Source organism: Notolepis coatsorum (assembly GCF_963971535.1).
Source record: "Notolepis coatsorum genome assembly, chromosome: 6".
Classification (NCBI taxonomy): Eukaryota; Metazoa; Chordata; class Actinopteri; order Aulopiformes; family Paralepididae; genus Notolepis; species Notolepis coatsorum.
In genome coordinates, this window is record NC_140170.1 from 140,343,018 (window position 1) to 140,357,285 (window position 14,268).

General features: G+C 45.6%; 1 protein-coding gene across 1 annotated transcript in view; it reads right to left on the minus strand.

Annotated features, from left to right (window-relative positions):
- Positions 1–14,268, minus strand: part of LOC311231235 (carbohydrate sulfotransferase 11-like) — a 120,887-nt gene continuing 106,619 nt past the window's right edge. The window contains exon 3 of the mRNA XM_084317781.1: positions 1–2,366. Coding sequence (XP_084173907.1) covers positions 1,521–2,366 — 846 coding nt within the window. The 3' untranslated portion in view covers positions 1–1,520. The remainder of the gene's footprint in view (positions 2,367–14,268) is intronic.

The window sequence follows — 14,268 nt, forward strand, 5'->3', positions numbered from 1 at the left end:
TGTGTTTATTTAAGAATGGTTGGATAACGTATTCCTATTTTGGTTTGACTCACCGCTTCTTGAATAGAGTCAGAAACATCCCAATAAATTAAGTCAATGCCATAATTGCACAAAATCACTTTCTACAGTACATGACCCTCAGTCACAGTCAGTTACACAAAGATGTTGTGTCTTTTGAAGTCAAAATAAGGCCCAGTCAAAGGCACATAAACTTGTATGTCTTCATACAGTATGTCCACACGTACACAGATATGAAAACAAATATTTTTCACCCCTCCGTTTTCAAATAAATTCCTGTCTACACCAAAAACGCATAATATGAACTGACTTGATGGCAGGCTGCAGGGATCTCTCCATGGCCCTGATTGCAGAAATATCTGTATGTGCATGGACAGGGGCCATTGGTCATGATAACATTGTCCAAAAGCTCAGTTTCAGCCATCCACACATATACAGGCAAAATAGAGTTAAAAAAAATATATCCACCCTGGAAAGCATTTTCAAAAAGCTCAGTTTTCAGTCATTTTCATGTGGACGGGAGGCCAGCAGAGAAAATACTACGTTTAAAAAAATATCCGTATACGTATGGACAAGGCATCAGTGTCTATATGACACAAATACTACTTTCATCGTGGTACCTTCCTCTTGATGTAGAAATTATATTTGTGATGCAAAATGGTAACTTTGCAAACAGCAGACAACTATGACCATATTAAAGATAATCTTTGTTCCCATGTACTGTTTGAGACATACACAAGACAACAGTTCAATTTCCATTGGCTCACTTTACAGTAAAAAGTAAAACTTGCCTACTTTAGGCAAACTGTTTCCTCCTGTGATGATGTGTCCTCTCTCACTAGTGTCCGCCCTCCAAGTTATTCAGCCTGATAGAAAATATATCTTTGAATACATTTCCCCAAATATGTCCTCTTATTTTTGGAGGTTTCAAGATCCATTTCTGATGAGTTGCAACAAAGTCTCTGCATTCTCAGTCACAAGGCCTACAGATATGAGCATCACCCAAAACAACTGAACTGTTAGGAGCTGTCATACCAGTAAACACCAGTCATCATGTGTCTTAAATTGGACCAAAGATTTCTGATGCTTTTAAAACGAGGACAGTGTAGACTGAACCACATACAATTACAAGGAATGTCCACGCAATTCAGTGGTTGAGTCTACAAGGTCCTCATTGGCCTGACCATATAAAATGTGAGCTTATTCCATGTAACAGTGTGCGGTTGAGTCTGCATGGTCCTCATAGAAAACCATAGTTAAGGCATCTTTAAGTAGAGTCTCTGGATAAGGGCCCGGCTACATTCATCACAAAACGGAGATAAAAGTATTACCGTCCATCTTCGGTTTGTTTTTAAATTACAACCTAGCATAATCGTGCGTATGCAGAAACATTAGCTTCGCTGACGGGACGGTGATTTATTCCTCGGTTCCAAAAGTTCTCACAGCTTTTTTTTTGTCCATCAAAACGACGGATCAATGTAGCCGAGCCCTGAGTTCCAACCTCAACTAAACTTGAGGTAAGCTGGTGTAGAGTAGTTGAAGAGGAGGAAGTCCATGCGGTAGAGGTTGTACAACTTCTTCTGGTAGAAAGGGCTGATGTTATGGAAGAACTGGGCCGCCATGTCTCCTGTCGTCCTGGTGCTCTTGGAGGAGGCTGGGAAGTTCACCTGGCCCTCCACCCCTGCCAGCTGTAGCACATAGCGGGAGTCCTGCTCCAGCGTTTCATACTTGCCCACCACATCGTAGTGGATGAGGCAGGGGTGGCAGAGCGAGTGCACCCGCTCCCAGTGTTCATTGAAGGGCTCCTCCCGCTGCGTGGCAGGGTCCACAAGGTAGTACACAAACTCCTCAAAGGAAACATCGTCGCCGCTCTCCAGAGCTTCCGGCTGCGGGTCCTGCCTGTGCCGCCGGACTATTTTGGTGCCATAGCGCTTATGGAACGCCGTGTTGTAGCTCCGTGTGAACTTGTTGCGGTACGCAGACACCAGGCGCTCGAACGGCTCGCGCACAAACACAAACTTGAGGTAGGAGCGCAGGCGCTGGTTGATCTGGGAGGTGGAGTACTCCGACAGGGTGCGGAGGTTCCCCGGAACGTGAGCCTCGTTGGCAGGGATATCGAGCGGGTCTTGGTGGAGCCCGGCGGCGCCCGTCAGGACCATGAGCACGCGCTTCCAGTTTGTGCAGGCCACCTTGGGCACGTAGCAGTACAGCAGGCCATGCTGGTCGTCCACAATGACGTGCTTCAGGTCCTCCGGGATGAGGACGCGTCGCTTGCGCGTGTATGAGCGGCACGCCTCCTCTAATAGCTCCCTCCGGCCCTGGTGTATCATCTGCACTGCTGATTCAACCTACAGAATGGAAGGAAAGAGAAAAAAGGAGATGATGAGTATTAATAATCACCTCACAAAACAGTATTGTGGTTTAAATTGGATTATGCCACAGTATTAAGCACAAAGGTTCTACTATTGTAGGGTGACCAAATGTCCTCTTTTCACACCCTGTCCGGGGCGTCAGTTTTTTTTCCTTCTAAATTCATGAAAATGTCTGTGTTTCCTTGTTTTTACCGGGACCATTAAGCGTTTACTTAAATTGACTGGCACATTGCACAGAATACTACTGTACTCTGTTGTGTGTGACGTAATCCCAGAGAAGACTGCTTTGTGGGAGGAGCTATCCCGTCACACGCAAACTGAGGAAGCAGACAGATTTGATTCTACTCGCAAACGGAGCAGCGTTGATTCTGCTCACAACAATGCCAAAGCGCAAGTGTATATTTACAGATGAACTGCAGAGAAAATTCCCAATTTACCGTCCCGATCGATACAAATGGGAGGCAGAGTGCAACGCGTGCAAGGCTTGACCATAGAGTGTCCTCTTTTTTGGAAATCACAATATGGTCACCCTATGGTGATAGATTACTTTTACCATGGCAGTACTATACCATGCCCACAATCCACATACTAAGAGGTTACTAATAAAACTGAAATGACCATAAAACGACCATGATTTTTTGTAAGGGATCACCTTTAGAGGAACACACCAACATTTTGGGAAATACACGTATTTGACATCTACCCAAGAGTCAGATGAGAAGATTGATATAATTGTCATATCTGTCCATCAGTTTTGGAGTTGTATATTTCTTCACTTTTGACAGAGCTATAGGCTAGCTGCACATTACTGCTTCCAGTCCTTGTGCTAAGCTAGGCTAGCATGCACCTGGACTTCTATTCGGGACTACTGGACAAAACCGAGATGAAACTGATCAATCTCCTTTTGAAACGGTGGGGGAAATGGCAAATGAGTGTATGAGTGTTGAGTGTTCCTTTAATGTCAGTCATCACACATAAACTGTACATTGATTGCACCTATGCTCATCCGAAATGTAATCTTGTTCATTTCACTTAGGCCGCAATTAATTAACTAATTATTTTTCTAGTAATTTTGTTAAAGGTCCTATAGATAGCGTTCAGCCACTAGATGTGGCACTAGAGCACCAACATATCATTTATCCAATCAAGTGCATTCCACGTGGAAAAACGTGAAGTAAGGAGGGGATACATGCCTGCAACATGTAAACAACATTAATCTTCATTCACCATCTGGGTTTATTTTCTCTTTGTTGCCAAGTTCAAAACAAAGTAGGTAAAGGTATGAGGTAAAAATGTGTGAACCCTTTGTCCCTTCAATAAAAAATGACGTGAGGAGGAACAAAACATTCAGTCTCTCAACATTAGGTGTCAACGAGGAATGGAGCATTACATTGACCGTAGACAATCTCTGGTTTCCATCCCAGACTCTACTGTAGGGCTTAGCTTATAAGACCAACTTCAGTCCTTAATAAAATTTTAAAAAATTTAAAAGAAGAGAAGCTTAGGTAACAGAATGATTTGTATGTCAAGGAGGATTATTCATAATAGGGATAATCTGGTGGGAGAAAGTCTCAGGAGGATGACTGCAAAAAAAACAAGAACTGTGAACTGAATGTATTATTTAACAGTCCACCAAAGGGAAGTACAGATGTTCTGCATGCATGCAATGGAGCTGTACTTTCCCCCAGTTGGGATAATATTATAATATGCCCACATATGAGGTTCCAAATATTGGCCCTATTCTCACAATCTACAGTATATGCTCACAGACACACAGCAGGAGGTCCTGATCGATCCCTTCACTGTCCACACACTAGTGCCTTAGGAACATCACAGTTCAGCCATTTCAACTTGGCCTCCTTATGCTACAAATTCCTTATTTATGTCTTCCAGTTGCTCAGCTCACCACTACAGTGGTTTCAGCCCGACTCTGTGCCTGCTGGTGTTTGTTTTAGGAGTTACCGAGACACATCGTGGCCAAACCAATCCTGCGCCAAACCAACGTCGGTTCTGGTTCCCAATGCCGACTCATCAAAACAGTATTTCCTCAAGTTATAGGTTTTTAGCACTGGTTATCTGGGGTGTCTAGTAGGCACCAGAATTAATCTTAAAGGGAAACTCATTTGGTAGAATTTAGTAGAATGTTGTACGAATAGATTCGATTTGTATCGTCATCCTACAGCACATGTACAGTACAACAAAAAGTAGTACAAGTTATGTTTCATCACTATCTGAGCGTTCCGCTCCGCTTATGGGATATATACGTTGTCCGTGCGCCTAGTGCGTGCACGTTGAAACATTTCCACTCTGCACCTTTACATCCATCATGGCCACGCCCGTCCCGTGTTCCATAAAACACAGGGAGGGCCACCCTTTCCTCCTTCCTTCGTTTTTTCACGCGAGAAGGCTTTGCTCAAATGCGCCGGCTAACAGTGGATACTAGGAGTTATGAAGAGAAAGCAGAAAGAAAAGAACATTGAACTACCGAAGTCCTTTCCAGGACTTCCCCAGCGCGTCCAGATGGAGTATCGCTGGGTGCCCGACGCTGGACTTTCTTCAGATCACCGTCACCGGCTTGGTAGAGGACTGGAAAGCGACATCACACGGCAGGCGGTAGTCGAAACGAGCCGCGGCCAGGTAGGGCCGTTAACGGCAACACGCGCCGTTGACGCTGTCACTGTTGCTCATTGCCCGTGCAACATGAGCACAGCGCAGTGGGGTTTGTACTTGGGTGAACGCAGACAACAAGCAATGTTATTACGTGTTTTTCCCAGTATTATGGCGTTCTCTGGCACAGCAGGGCCTACTGTGTCCGGGGTTTCCGCCGATTAACCCTTATGCCGCTGAAGGACAGGTGGTGTCTAGTGTTAAGGGCCTGACCGAGGCTTATCTACCTTTTACACAGGTAGACGGCCTGGTCGAGGGGCTTAGGACCGGCATGCCGCGCTTAGACAAGCCGCATGCCTCTGTCCATTGCCCAGAAATGGTAGAGTGGCACCCCAACCAGAAGCTGACGCCGAGAGGCGAGTTGGCCCGGCAGATGGCTGAGTGGGCAGACGAGGCCTATACCGCCACAGTGCAGAACCTGGCAGCAGCGACTAACATTGCGCAGCTAGCTGCCTTTCTGTCAAAAATTGTGTCAGGCGGTGGGGTCTTGGGTCCGGATGATGCCGAGACCTTCGCGCAGGGTTTTGAAGTTATGCTGCATCTAGCTATAGCCTCAGGGAAAGGGACGACGCTTTCAACGTTGATGCAGACATCTTTGGTTGGAGCAGTCTCCCCTGGAGGAGAGGATAATTCCTCTCCTCTGGGCCCCGCTCTCTATATATATATACTATCGATAATATAGCGTTTATTTGAAAACTATTCATAAATCAGCCGAAAAATTACAACGTGTTTTGTGTATTCCACTAAAGAGCTATTATCGCGGAATTTCTATACTCGTATTCAAAGCGGTATAAAACGGAAATGTACCAATGAAAAAACAATCCGTTTCGTGTTGACTGCAAGCAAGCCATTGATAAGCGAGGGGTGTTTTAGACCCATAGCCATAATTTAAGATATAGTTTAAGCCTTCGCAAATTTCCCCGACCTCCCATTGACTTCAGTGCTGGCACTCTAGCCCATATATGGTCAAAGGGCCGTTGCACTCAATGTGTTAATGTATTGCACTTCTGCGCGCTTCCCGGGTTAATTTCCACTATCTGTAAGCATACGTAAAAAAAAACTTAAAAAAATACATGAACTAGCCTATCACAAGCGACAAATTCTGTTTCCTAATGATTGATTGGCTATTGTGTCATGTGAGCACGCTGCACACAGAGGTATTAGCTCATACAAACGTGCATCCATTTCAAATAGCGCTCTAGTCTAGCCTCTATCTACAGTATACGAGAGATACCATTGAATGATGAAGCGTCGAAAAATTACAGATTTCTTCGGGTCAAAGTTAACGTCCACCACCGTCACTCCAGCCAACGATGAGCTCTCTGAGGAACCAGCAGTACTAGAAGAATTTCCAATTCCAGCTAGCCCCTCTGCCGCTCCCACCAACGTTAGCCTCACCCGTATTCAAAGCGGTATAAAACGGAAATGTACCAATGAAAAAACAATCCGTTTCGTGTTGACTGCAAGCAAGCCATTGATAAGCGAGGGGTGTTTTAGACCCATAGCCATAATTTAAGATATAGTTTAAGCCTTCGCAAATTTCCCCGACCTCCCATTGACTTCAGTGCTGGCACTCTAGCCCATATATGGTCAAAGGGCCGTTGCACTCAATGTGTTAATGTATTGCACTTCTGCGCGCTTCCCGGGTTAATTTCCACTATCTGTAAGCATACGTAAAAAAAAAACTTAAAAAAATACATGAACTAGCCTATCACAAGCGACAAATTCTGTTTCCTAATGATTGATTGGCTATTGTGTCATGTGAGCACGCTGCACACAGAGGTATTAGCTCATACAAACGTGCATCCATTTCAAATAGCGCTCTAGTCTAGCCTCTATCTACAGTATACGAGAGATACCATTGAATGATGAAGCGTCGAAAAATTACAGATTTCTTCGGGTCAAAGTTAACGTCCACCACCGTCACTCCAGCCAACGATGAGCTCTCTGAGGAACCAGCAGTACTAGAAGAATTTCCAATTCCAGCTAGCCCCTCTGCCGCTCCCACCAACGTTAGCCTCACCCCAGCGGGACCAGCCGACAAAGAGCATCCCCAAGTCAGTGCACCTGCCGCGGCTGCTGCTAGTGTTAGCACAGTTAGCCCCTCCGCTGCTACCGTTACGAGCCTCGCAGACGTCCACTGTTCCAGTGAGTGCTGCAGGGATCTATCAAAGTCCAACCAACCAGACGACCCCGCTGTTCTCGCAGGTACAAAACGGATACAGGGAGAAGGTACATCTCAGAGAAACCGGTCTGTTCATCCCAAGTGGTTCAAGGACCACAGATGGCTAACGTTTTGCCAAACAAGAGCAAAACTGTTCTGCACACAATGTCGTCTTTGGACAATGAAAGGACTCGGTTCTGGTTTAAGCAAAACCAACGAGAATGCATTTTCAGTGCTTGGATTTCAGAATTGGAAAAACGCTGTATTCTTTTAGAAAACATGAGAGTAGCAAATACCACAGAGAGGCCATGGCTTACTACCAGGTATACGTTTCCCAGCAACCTAGCATTGCAGCCCAATTAGACACGCAACTGAAAGCTAAGCAAAAAGTCAGACGAGAGATGCTAATCAAGGAGATAACATCTATTATGTATCTCATGGGTCAGGGCATCGCTTTAGATGGTAATGATCCCCAGAATAGCAACCTTTACAAGCTATTGCAATTGCAAGCCCAGGACTGTCCAGAAATTGACCAATGGCTCACTGAAAAAAATTACATGAGCCATGACATAATAAATGAGCCGATTCATTTAATTTCACATTGCGTATTAGGCCAGGTACTTTCACCTATTCGTGATAATGCATTTTATGCATTAATAGCGGACGAGACCAGAGACATTTTAAACAAAGAACAGCTAGTGTCTCTGTTTCGCTGGGTTGATGACAGCTATGTCGTTCACGAGGATTTCATTGGATTATTTGATTTACCCAAAGCCGACGCCTCGACCATTGTCGCTGCACTAAATTACATCCTGATACTCTGTAACATTTTGCCAAGTATGTGCCGGGGGCAGGCATACGATGGCGCTGCAAGTATGTCTGGCCATTTGAATGGAGTTGCCGCAACATTTAAATGGAGCAATCCTGCAGCCATATATGTGCATGGCTTTGCGCATTGTTTGAATTTATGTTTGCAGGACACTGGGAAAAATGCAAGGCCATTAGGGATGCATTGGATTTTGTGCAAGAAGTGACACATCTAGTGAAACAATCTCCTAAACAAAACCACAAGTTCCAAGTCTTGAAAAATGAAATGGCCCCTGGCAATCACAACCTACGGACTCTCTGTCCGACGCGATGGACAGTGCGAACAGAATCACATGATGAAACTGGCAGGAAAGCTGGGGGCATTTTGGCAGTCCTTGACAAATTTAGCACATTCTTTGGCCTGCACCTTGCGTTTGTGTTTTTCACCAATTGAACAGCTGTCTAGGACTTTGCAAACATATCATTAGAGCAGTGGTCACCAACCCGTTCTACTTTTGTTTTGATGTGAGAAGTGATGCTGCATAAGAGGACTGCACTTAGCACTGACTGAGAAAGTACACATTACAGTTCTACTTTATAAAATGCTAATTGTAAATATGTTTGGCAATGTTAATTAATAGGAGAAGGTCCACATTACAGTTCTACTTTTGTTTTGATGTGAAAAGTGATGCTGCATAAGAGGACTGCACTTAGCACTGACTGAGAAAGTACATATTACAGTTCTACTTTATAAAATGCTAATTGTAAATATGTTTGGCAATGTTAATTAATAGGAGAAGGTCCACATTACAGTTCTACTTTTGTTTTGATGTGAAAAGTGATGCTGCATAAGATGACTGCACTTAGCACTGACTGAGAAAGTACACATTACAGTTCTACTTTATAAAATGCTAATTGTAAATATGTTTGTCAATGTTAATAATATGAGAAAGTCCACATTACAGTTCTACTTTTGTTTTGATGTGAAAAGTGATGCTGCATAAGATGACTGCACTTAGCACTGACTGAGAAAGTACACATTACAGTTCTACTTTATAAAATGCTAATTGTAAATATGTTTGTCAATGTTAATAATATGAGAGTCCACATTACAGTTCTACTTTTGTTTTGATGTGAAAAGTGATGCTGCATAAGATGACTGCACTTAGCACTGATTGAGAAAGTACATATTACAGTTCTACTTTGACGTTTTAATGTTGGACCAAAGCATTGCATGTAATTATAATACAGGCAAATAAAAGTAATTTAGTTTAAAGTACAATCTTGGCTGTCTTTTTCTCTCAACGCTTCAATAGGTAGATCTTGCCTTCACCAAAAAAAAAAGTGATCTTGGGCTTAAAAAGGTTGGTGACCACTGCATTAGAGGATGCGCAAACAGCTGTAGCAGTTACTCGAAGCTGTATTCAGCAGAAGAGGTCAGATAATGCGTTTGATGATTTCTACAAGACAGTGGTACAGGTTAGGGCTGGGCGATATAACGATAACGATAATTATCGCGATATATTTTAATAATCGATATCGGGAAAAAAATATCGTTTTTTTTTTTGACCTGCAACAGGGCAGTTTTAAAACCAGAGACAGTGGACAGACTTGTCTTTCTTGCCTGCAACTTAAAGTAATGGCTTTGCTTGTCCAAATGACAATACTGACCGGTTTACTTTCGCTTTCAAACCAGCTGCAGCCTGAGAACTGGAGTGTGAGGGGATGTAACACTAAAGATGGCGGCAACGACAAAGAATTGCTGCAAAATAAACATACATTATGTTGTTTAAAATGTTTATTTTTTTTAATTTAATATTCAAATTTTTTTGTAATCGAGTGATATGATATTGTTATCGATATCGTTATCGCGATATCATTTTTGGCCATATCGCCCAGCGCTAGTACATGATTCAAAGGACATAACCGATGCCCCTGTGTTGCCCAGGCAGCAGAAACTCCCCAAAAGACTGGATGTGGGAGAAGCCACGCACACATTCCAGAGCCCAGTGGATCATTATAGGAGACTGTACTTTGAAGTTCTTGATCTTCTTGATGGCAAAATGGACCGGTGTTTTGAGCAGAGAGACCTGCATGTGGCTGCTGACCTGGAACGTGTGATTGTAACTGCGGCTAAAGGGAAGATCCGCAGTTTCCCGTCCTCCACTGTGTCACTCTACGAGAAGGATTTTGACAGTTTACGCACACAGTTGGGCATGCTGCCAGATGTGATCCGAACGTTTTATACAATTCCTGTGTCAACTGCCAGCGCCGAGAGGTCATTCTCAACCCTTCGTCGGATGAAGACTTATCTAAGGTCAACAATGACTCAAAGGAGACTCAATGACTTGATGTGCAGCCACACACACAGGGAAGCTTTGGCCAATGTGGATGTTCTCGCCGTTGCCAGTGACTTCATCCAGCACAACGAGAGACGGAGGCACTTCTTTGGGAATTAAGATGGGGTCAGTGTTGACATTTTTTTATCCTATACAACTGGTTGACCGCCGTGTCGCATTATTTACGCTTTCTAATCATACTGGCTGGTTAAGTAATGCATTGCATATTATGATACTATTTGATTATGCAATTGGTTGACCGCCGTTGTCACATTATTTACGCTTTCTAATAGGGATGTCCCGATCCGATCACGTGATCGGAATCGGCGTCGATCACGTGCTTTTCAGAGGATCGGGGATCGGGAAAAAATAATAATTAAAATCGGCAGTCAAAAAAAGAAAAATTGTATTCAACAAACATGACCATGTCCACGTCTTAAACTCATACGGAGGCCTTAGTTTTGGTTTTAAATTACATATAATATCATTAATGTATTTATTGTCACACAGAGCAGAATAATTGTCCACAACAAACACATTCCCCTTTAATTTTCACCGTTGCAACAAACACCCCTTTAATTTAGACGCTACACGCTACACGCTCGACCACATCACAACAACAGTACAACACGTCGCTCCCGAAACACGGTTAATATCCACTGACTTGAGCAGCTAGACTTAATGTCAGAGGTTTGGAACTAAGCATTTTAAAATAGAAAGTCAAGCCAGTTGCAATGTTTGCAAGGAGGACAGGCTGGAGGCGAAGTTTTCAGACTAACTTTTCACCTGGAGGATAACGTTACGTGACTGAGGATTATCGTCGGCGTTTCAGACCAGAATGGACCATTACGTAAGTCGAACACTGAATGTATACTAATGTGCAAACATATATTGAAACTTTTAATATTTCTCATATGAAGCAGAAGCACATTTCTCAGGGTGAATGTAATAACAAAAGCCTCCGCTCTCGCGCCCCGGACTATAGGCAACAGATGGGCTTGTCTCGCTCTGCGTCAAAATTGATTACTAATGTGAAAGATCGGATCGGAAACGATCGGATCGATAGATATTTAAAATCACATGATCGGGATCGGATCGGAAGCAAAAAAAGGCGATCGGGACATCCCTACTTTCTAATCATACTGGCTGGTTAAGTAATGCATTGCATATTATGATACTATTTGATTATGCAATTGGTTGACCCCCGTGTCACATTATTTACGCTTTCTAATCATACTGGTTAAGTAATGCATATTATGATACTATTTGATTGTAACTAGATGTAGGCTATAATCAATAAACAAATGCGTTACGAGCATGTGGCTTGGTTTGGGCGGAGGGAGTAACGTCACATAATTGGCCCTACCCATTCCAAATGCGTTCCGCGGTCCATGGTCGAGAGGATATTCTCGGTGCGCTCGGGGGGTTCCATCCTGGCAGCACGGTTATAGCGTGGTCCGTAATGCGCCTGCTTGGCAGGATGCCGTCTGCCCACTCCGTGGTCCCGCTTGGTCTCCTCTTTATGAGGAAAATGCAGAGGTGGTTTTTCAGTATGAAAATAGACTCTGTGAGAGGCAAGCGGAAGCACCCGAGTCCCCACTTCCATGATAGGGGACCTCAACCACTGGAGGAGGTCGGGAACCCTTACCGACGGTGTCCCCATGGGCAGCAACACGTTGCACGCGACGGTCTTCTCCGACGCCTCCCTCACAGGATGTCGGACCAACGCGGTAGGAGGCAGTTGGCCTGCTCGGTCTACCCTACATATCAATGTGTTGGAATTGAAGGCAGTGCTTCTAGTCCTCAAACGGCTCTGCCCTCATGTGATGGGCAAGCACGTTCTGGTCAGGACAGACAGACCAGCATCAGCGGCGTATATCAACAGACAGGGAGGAGTGCGCACGCTCCCCCCGTCTCCACCAGGTGGCGGTCAGACTCTGGCTATGGGCATCTCGCAATCTGCGCAGCCTGAGGGCTCTCCACATTCCCAGCAAGGAGAACGTGGGTGCGGATTTGATGTCACGAGGAGGTCCCCACCCAGACGAGTGGGGACTGGACCCAGCCATGGTCAGACTGATCTGGAACCGATTCGGGGAGGCGGCGGTGGACCTGGTTCTCAGTCAGACGGAAGGACAACCCCCCTCTGGGAGTGGATGCCTTCTCGATGTACCCGTGGCCGCCTGGGATTCTATATGCATTCCCCCCCATACATCTGATAAACCAGCTGTTGGGGCGGGTACGTCAGGAGCGCAGGACTTTGATCCTGGTCGCGCTGGATCGGGGCACAGCCTTGTGGTTCCCAGCCCTAATTCAACTTCTGGTGGCCCCGCCGTGGCCTATCCCATGGCCGCCGCGGGCCCTCTCTCAGGCACACGGCTCGGTGTTTCAACTACCTGTCCTGGGGCAGCCTCTAATGGCTTGGCTGCTGAGGTTGAATTTGGAGGGGATGTGTCTTAGCACTACTGTGATTAACACCATCCAGAACGCGTGCGCTCTGTCCACTACTACAGTTTATGCAGGGAAGTGGCGTGTTTCGAGAGTGGTGTGAGGCTGAGGGCCTGGACCCGGTATCATATCCCCTGAACTCGGTTCTGTCCTTCCTCCAGTCTATCCTGGATAGGCTCTTGGCCTCGACAGTGAAGGTATATGCCGCGGCTATATCTTCATGTCATATGGGCTTTGAGGGCAAAACATTATTCAGCCACCCTCTCGTGAGACGTTTCCTGCTGGGCGCACAGCGCCTCAAGCCTGTTAAACATGCTCCGTCTCCAAGCTGGGACCTCCAACTAGTCCTGGTGGGGCTGTTGGGGGCCTATTTGTCTGTTACAATGTAAGGCGCTGTCCAAACAACGCCTGTCACATTGGTTGCGCAAGGGCATTGCCCTCTGCTACACTTTGGCTGGACAAGTTCCCCCTGTGGGCGTCAGGGCACACTCCACTCGTGCCTCTGCTGCCCTGCTTGGGGGGGTCTCGGTGGAGGACATCTGCGCTGCGGCCTCTTGGTCCTCCCCAGGCCCTTTTGTCAGTCAGGTTTTACCTCATGGACATGACTGGGGGCTCTGTCTCCCATGCAGTCTGAGTACCGGGACTTCTCCTGCATCCGGCCACCAGGTGGGCTAGCAGGAGTGTGTGGGTGTGGAGTCGAGTGTTTTTACACACAGTTCCACTCACGTTGTGCGTCCTAGGGTGGCTGTTCCCTATTACGCATATTGGATCGGAGTTTCTATCTCCCCGCTCCTCGTTAGGACGAGCGAAGGACGAGACCCCCCTCCCCGTCTTGATGGTCGTAAGGGCCCTCAGGGGGTGCATCGGTCAGTGGCTGTGCGTCCGCTCCCCCTCTAGTTCCCATAAGCGGAGCAGAATGCTCAGATAGTGATGAAACATAACAAAGGTTATCCTATAACCCTAGTTATGAGTTCCCCTTTCACACCCTGAGGACCCTTGGCTGTTTTTCTCAGGTGAAATTCAGACTCTGAAGGAGGAAAGGGTGGCCCCGCCCTGTGTTTTATGGAACACGGGACGGGCGTGGCCATGATGGATGTAAAGGTGCAGAGTGGACGTTTTTCAACGCGTGCGCACTGTGGCGCACGGACAACGAACATAATAATAATAATAATAATAATAATAATGCATTCTATTTATAAGGCGCCTTTCAAGGCACTCAAGGACGCCGTACAACAATTTAAAAACAGTTAAATTCATAATCACAGTACATTAAAATAAGAAAAATTTAAATATATAAAATCAGACAGAAAATAAAATCAGACATACGCCTGCCTAAAAAGGTGGGTTTTGAGGTGGGTTTTAAAAGAAATGATGGAGTCAATGTTCCTGATGTCGGGGGGGAGGGAGTTCCAGAGGCGGGGGGCAGAGCAGCTGAAGGCTCTTGACCCCATGGTGG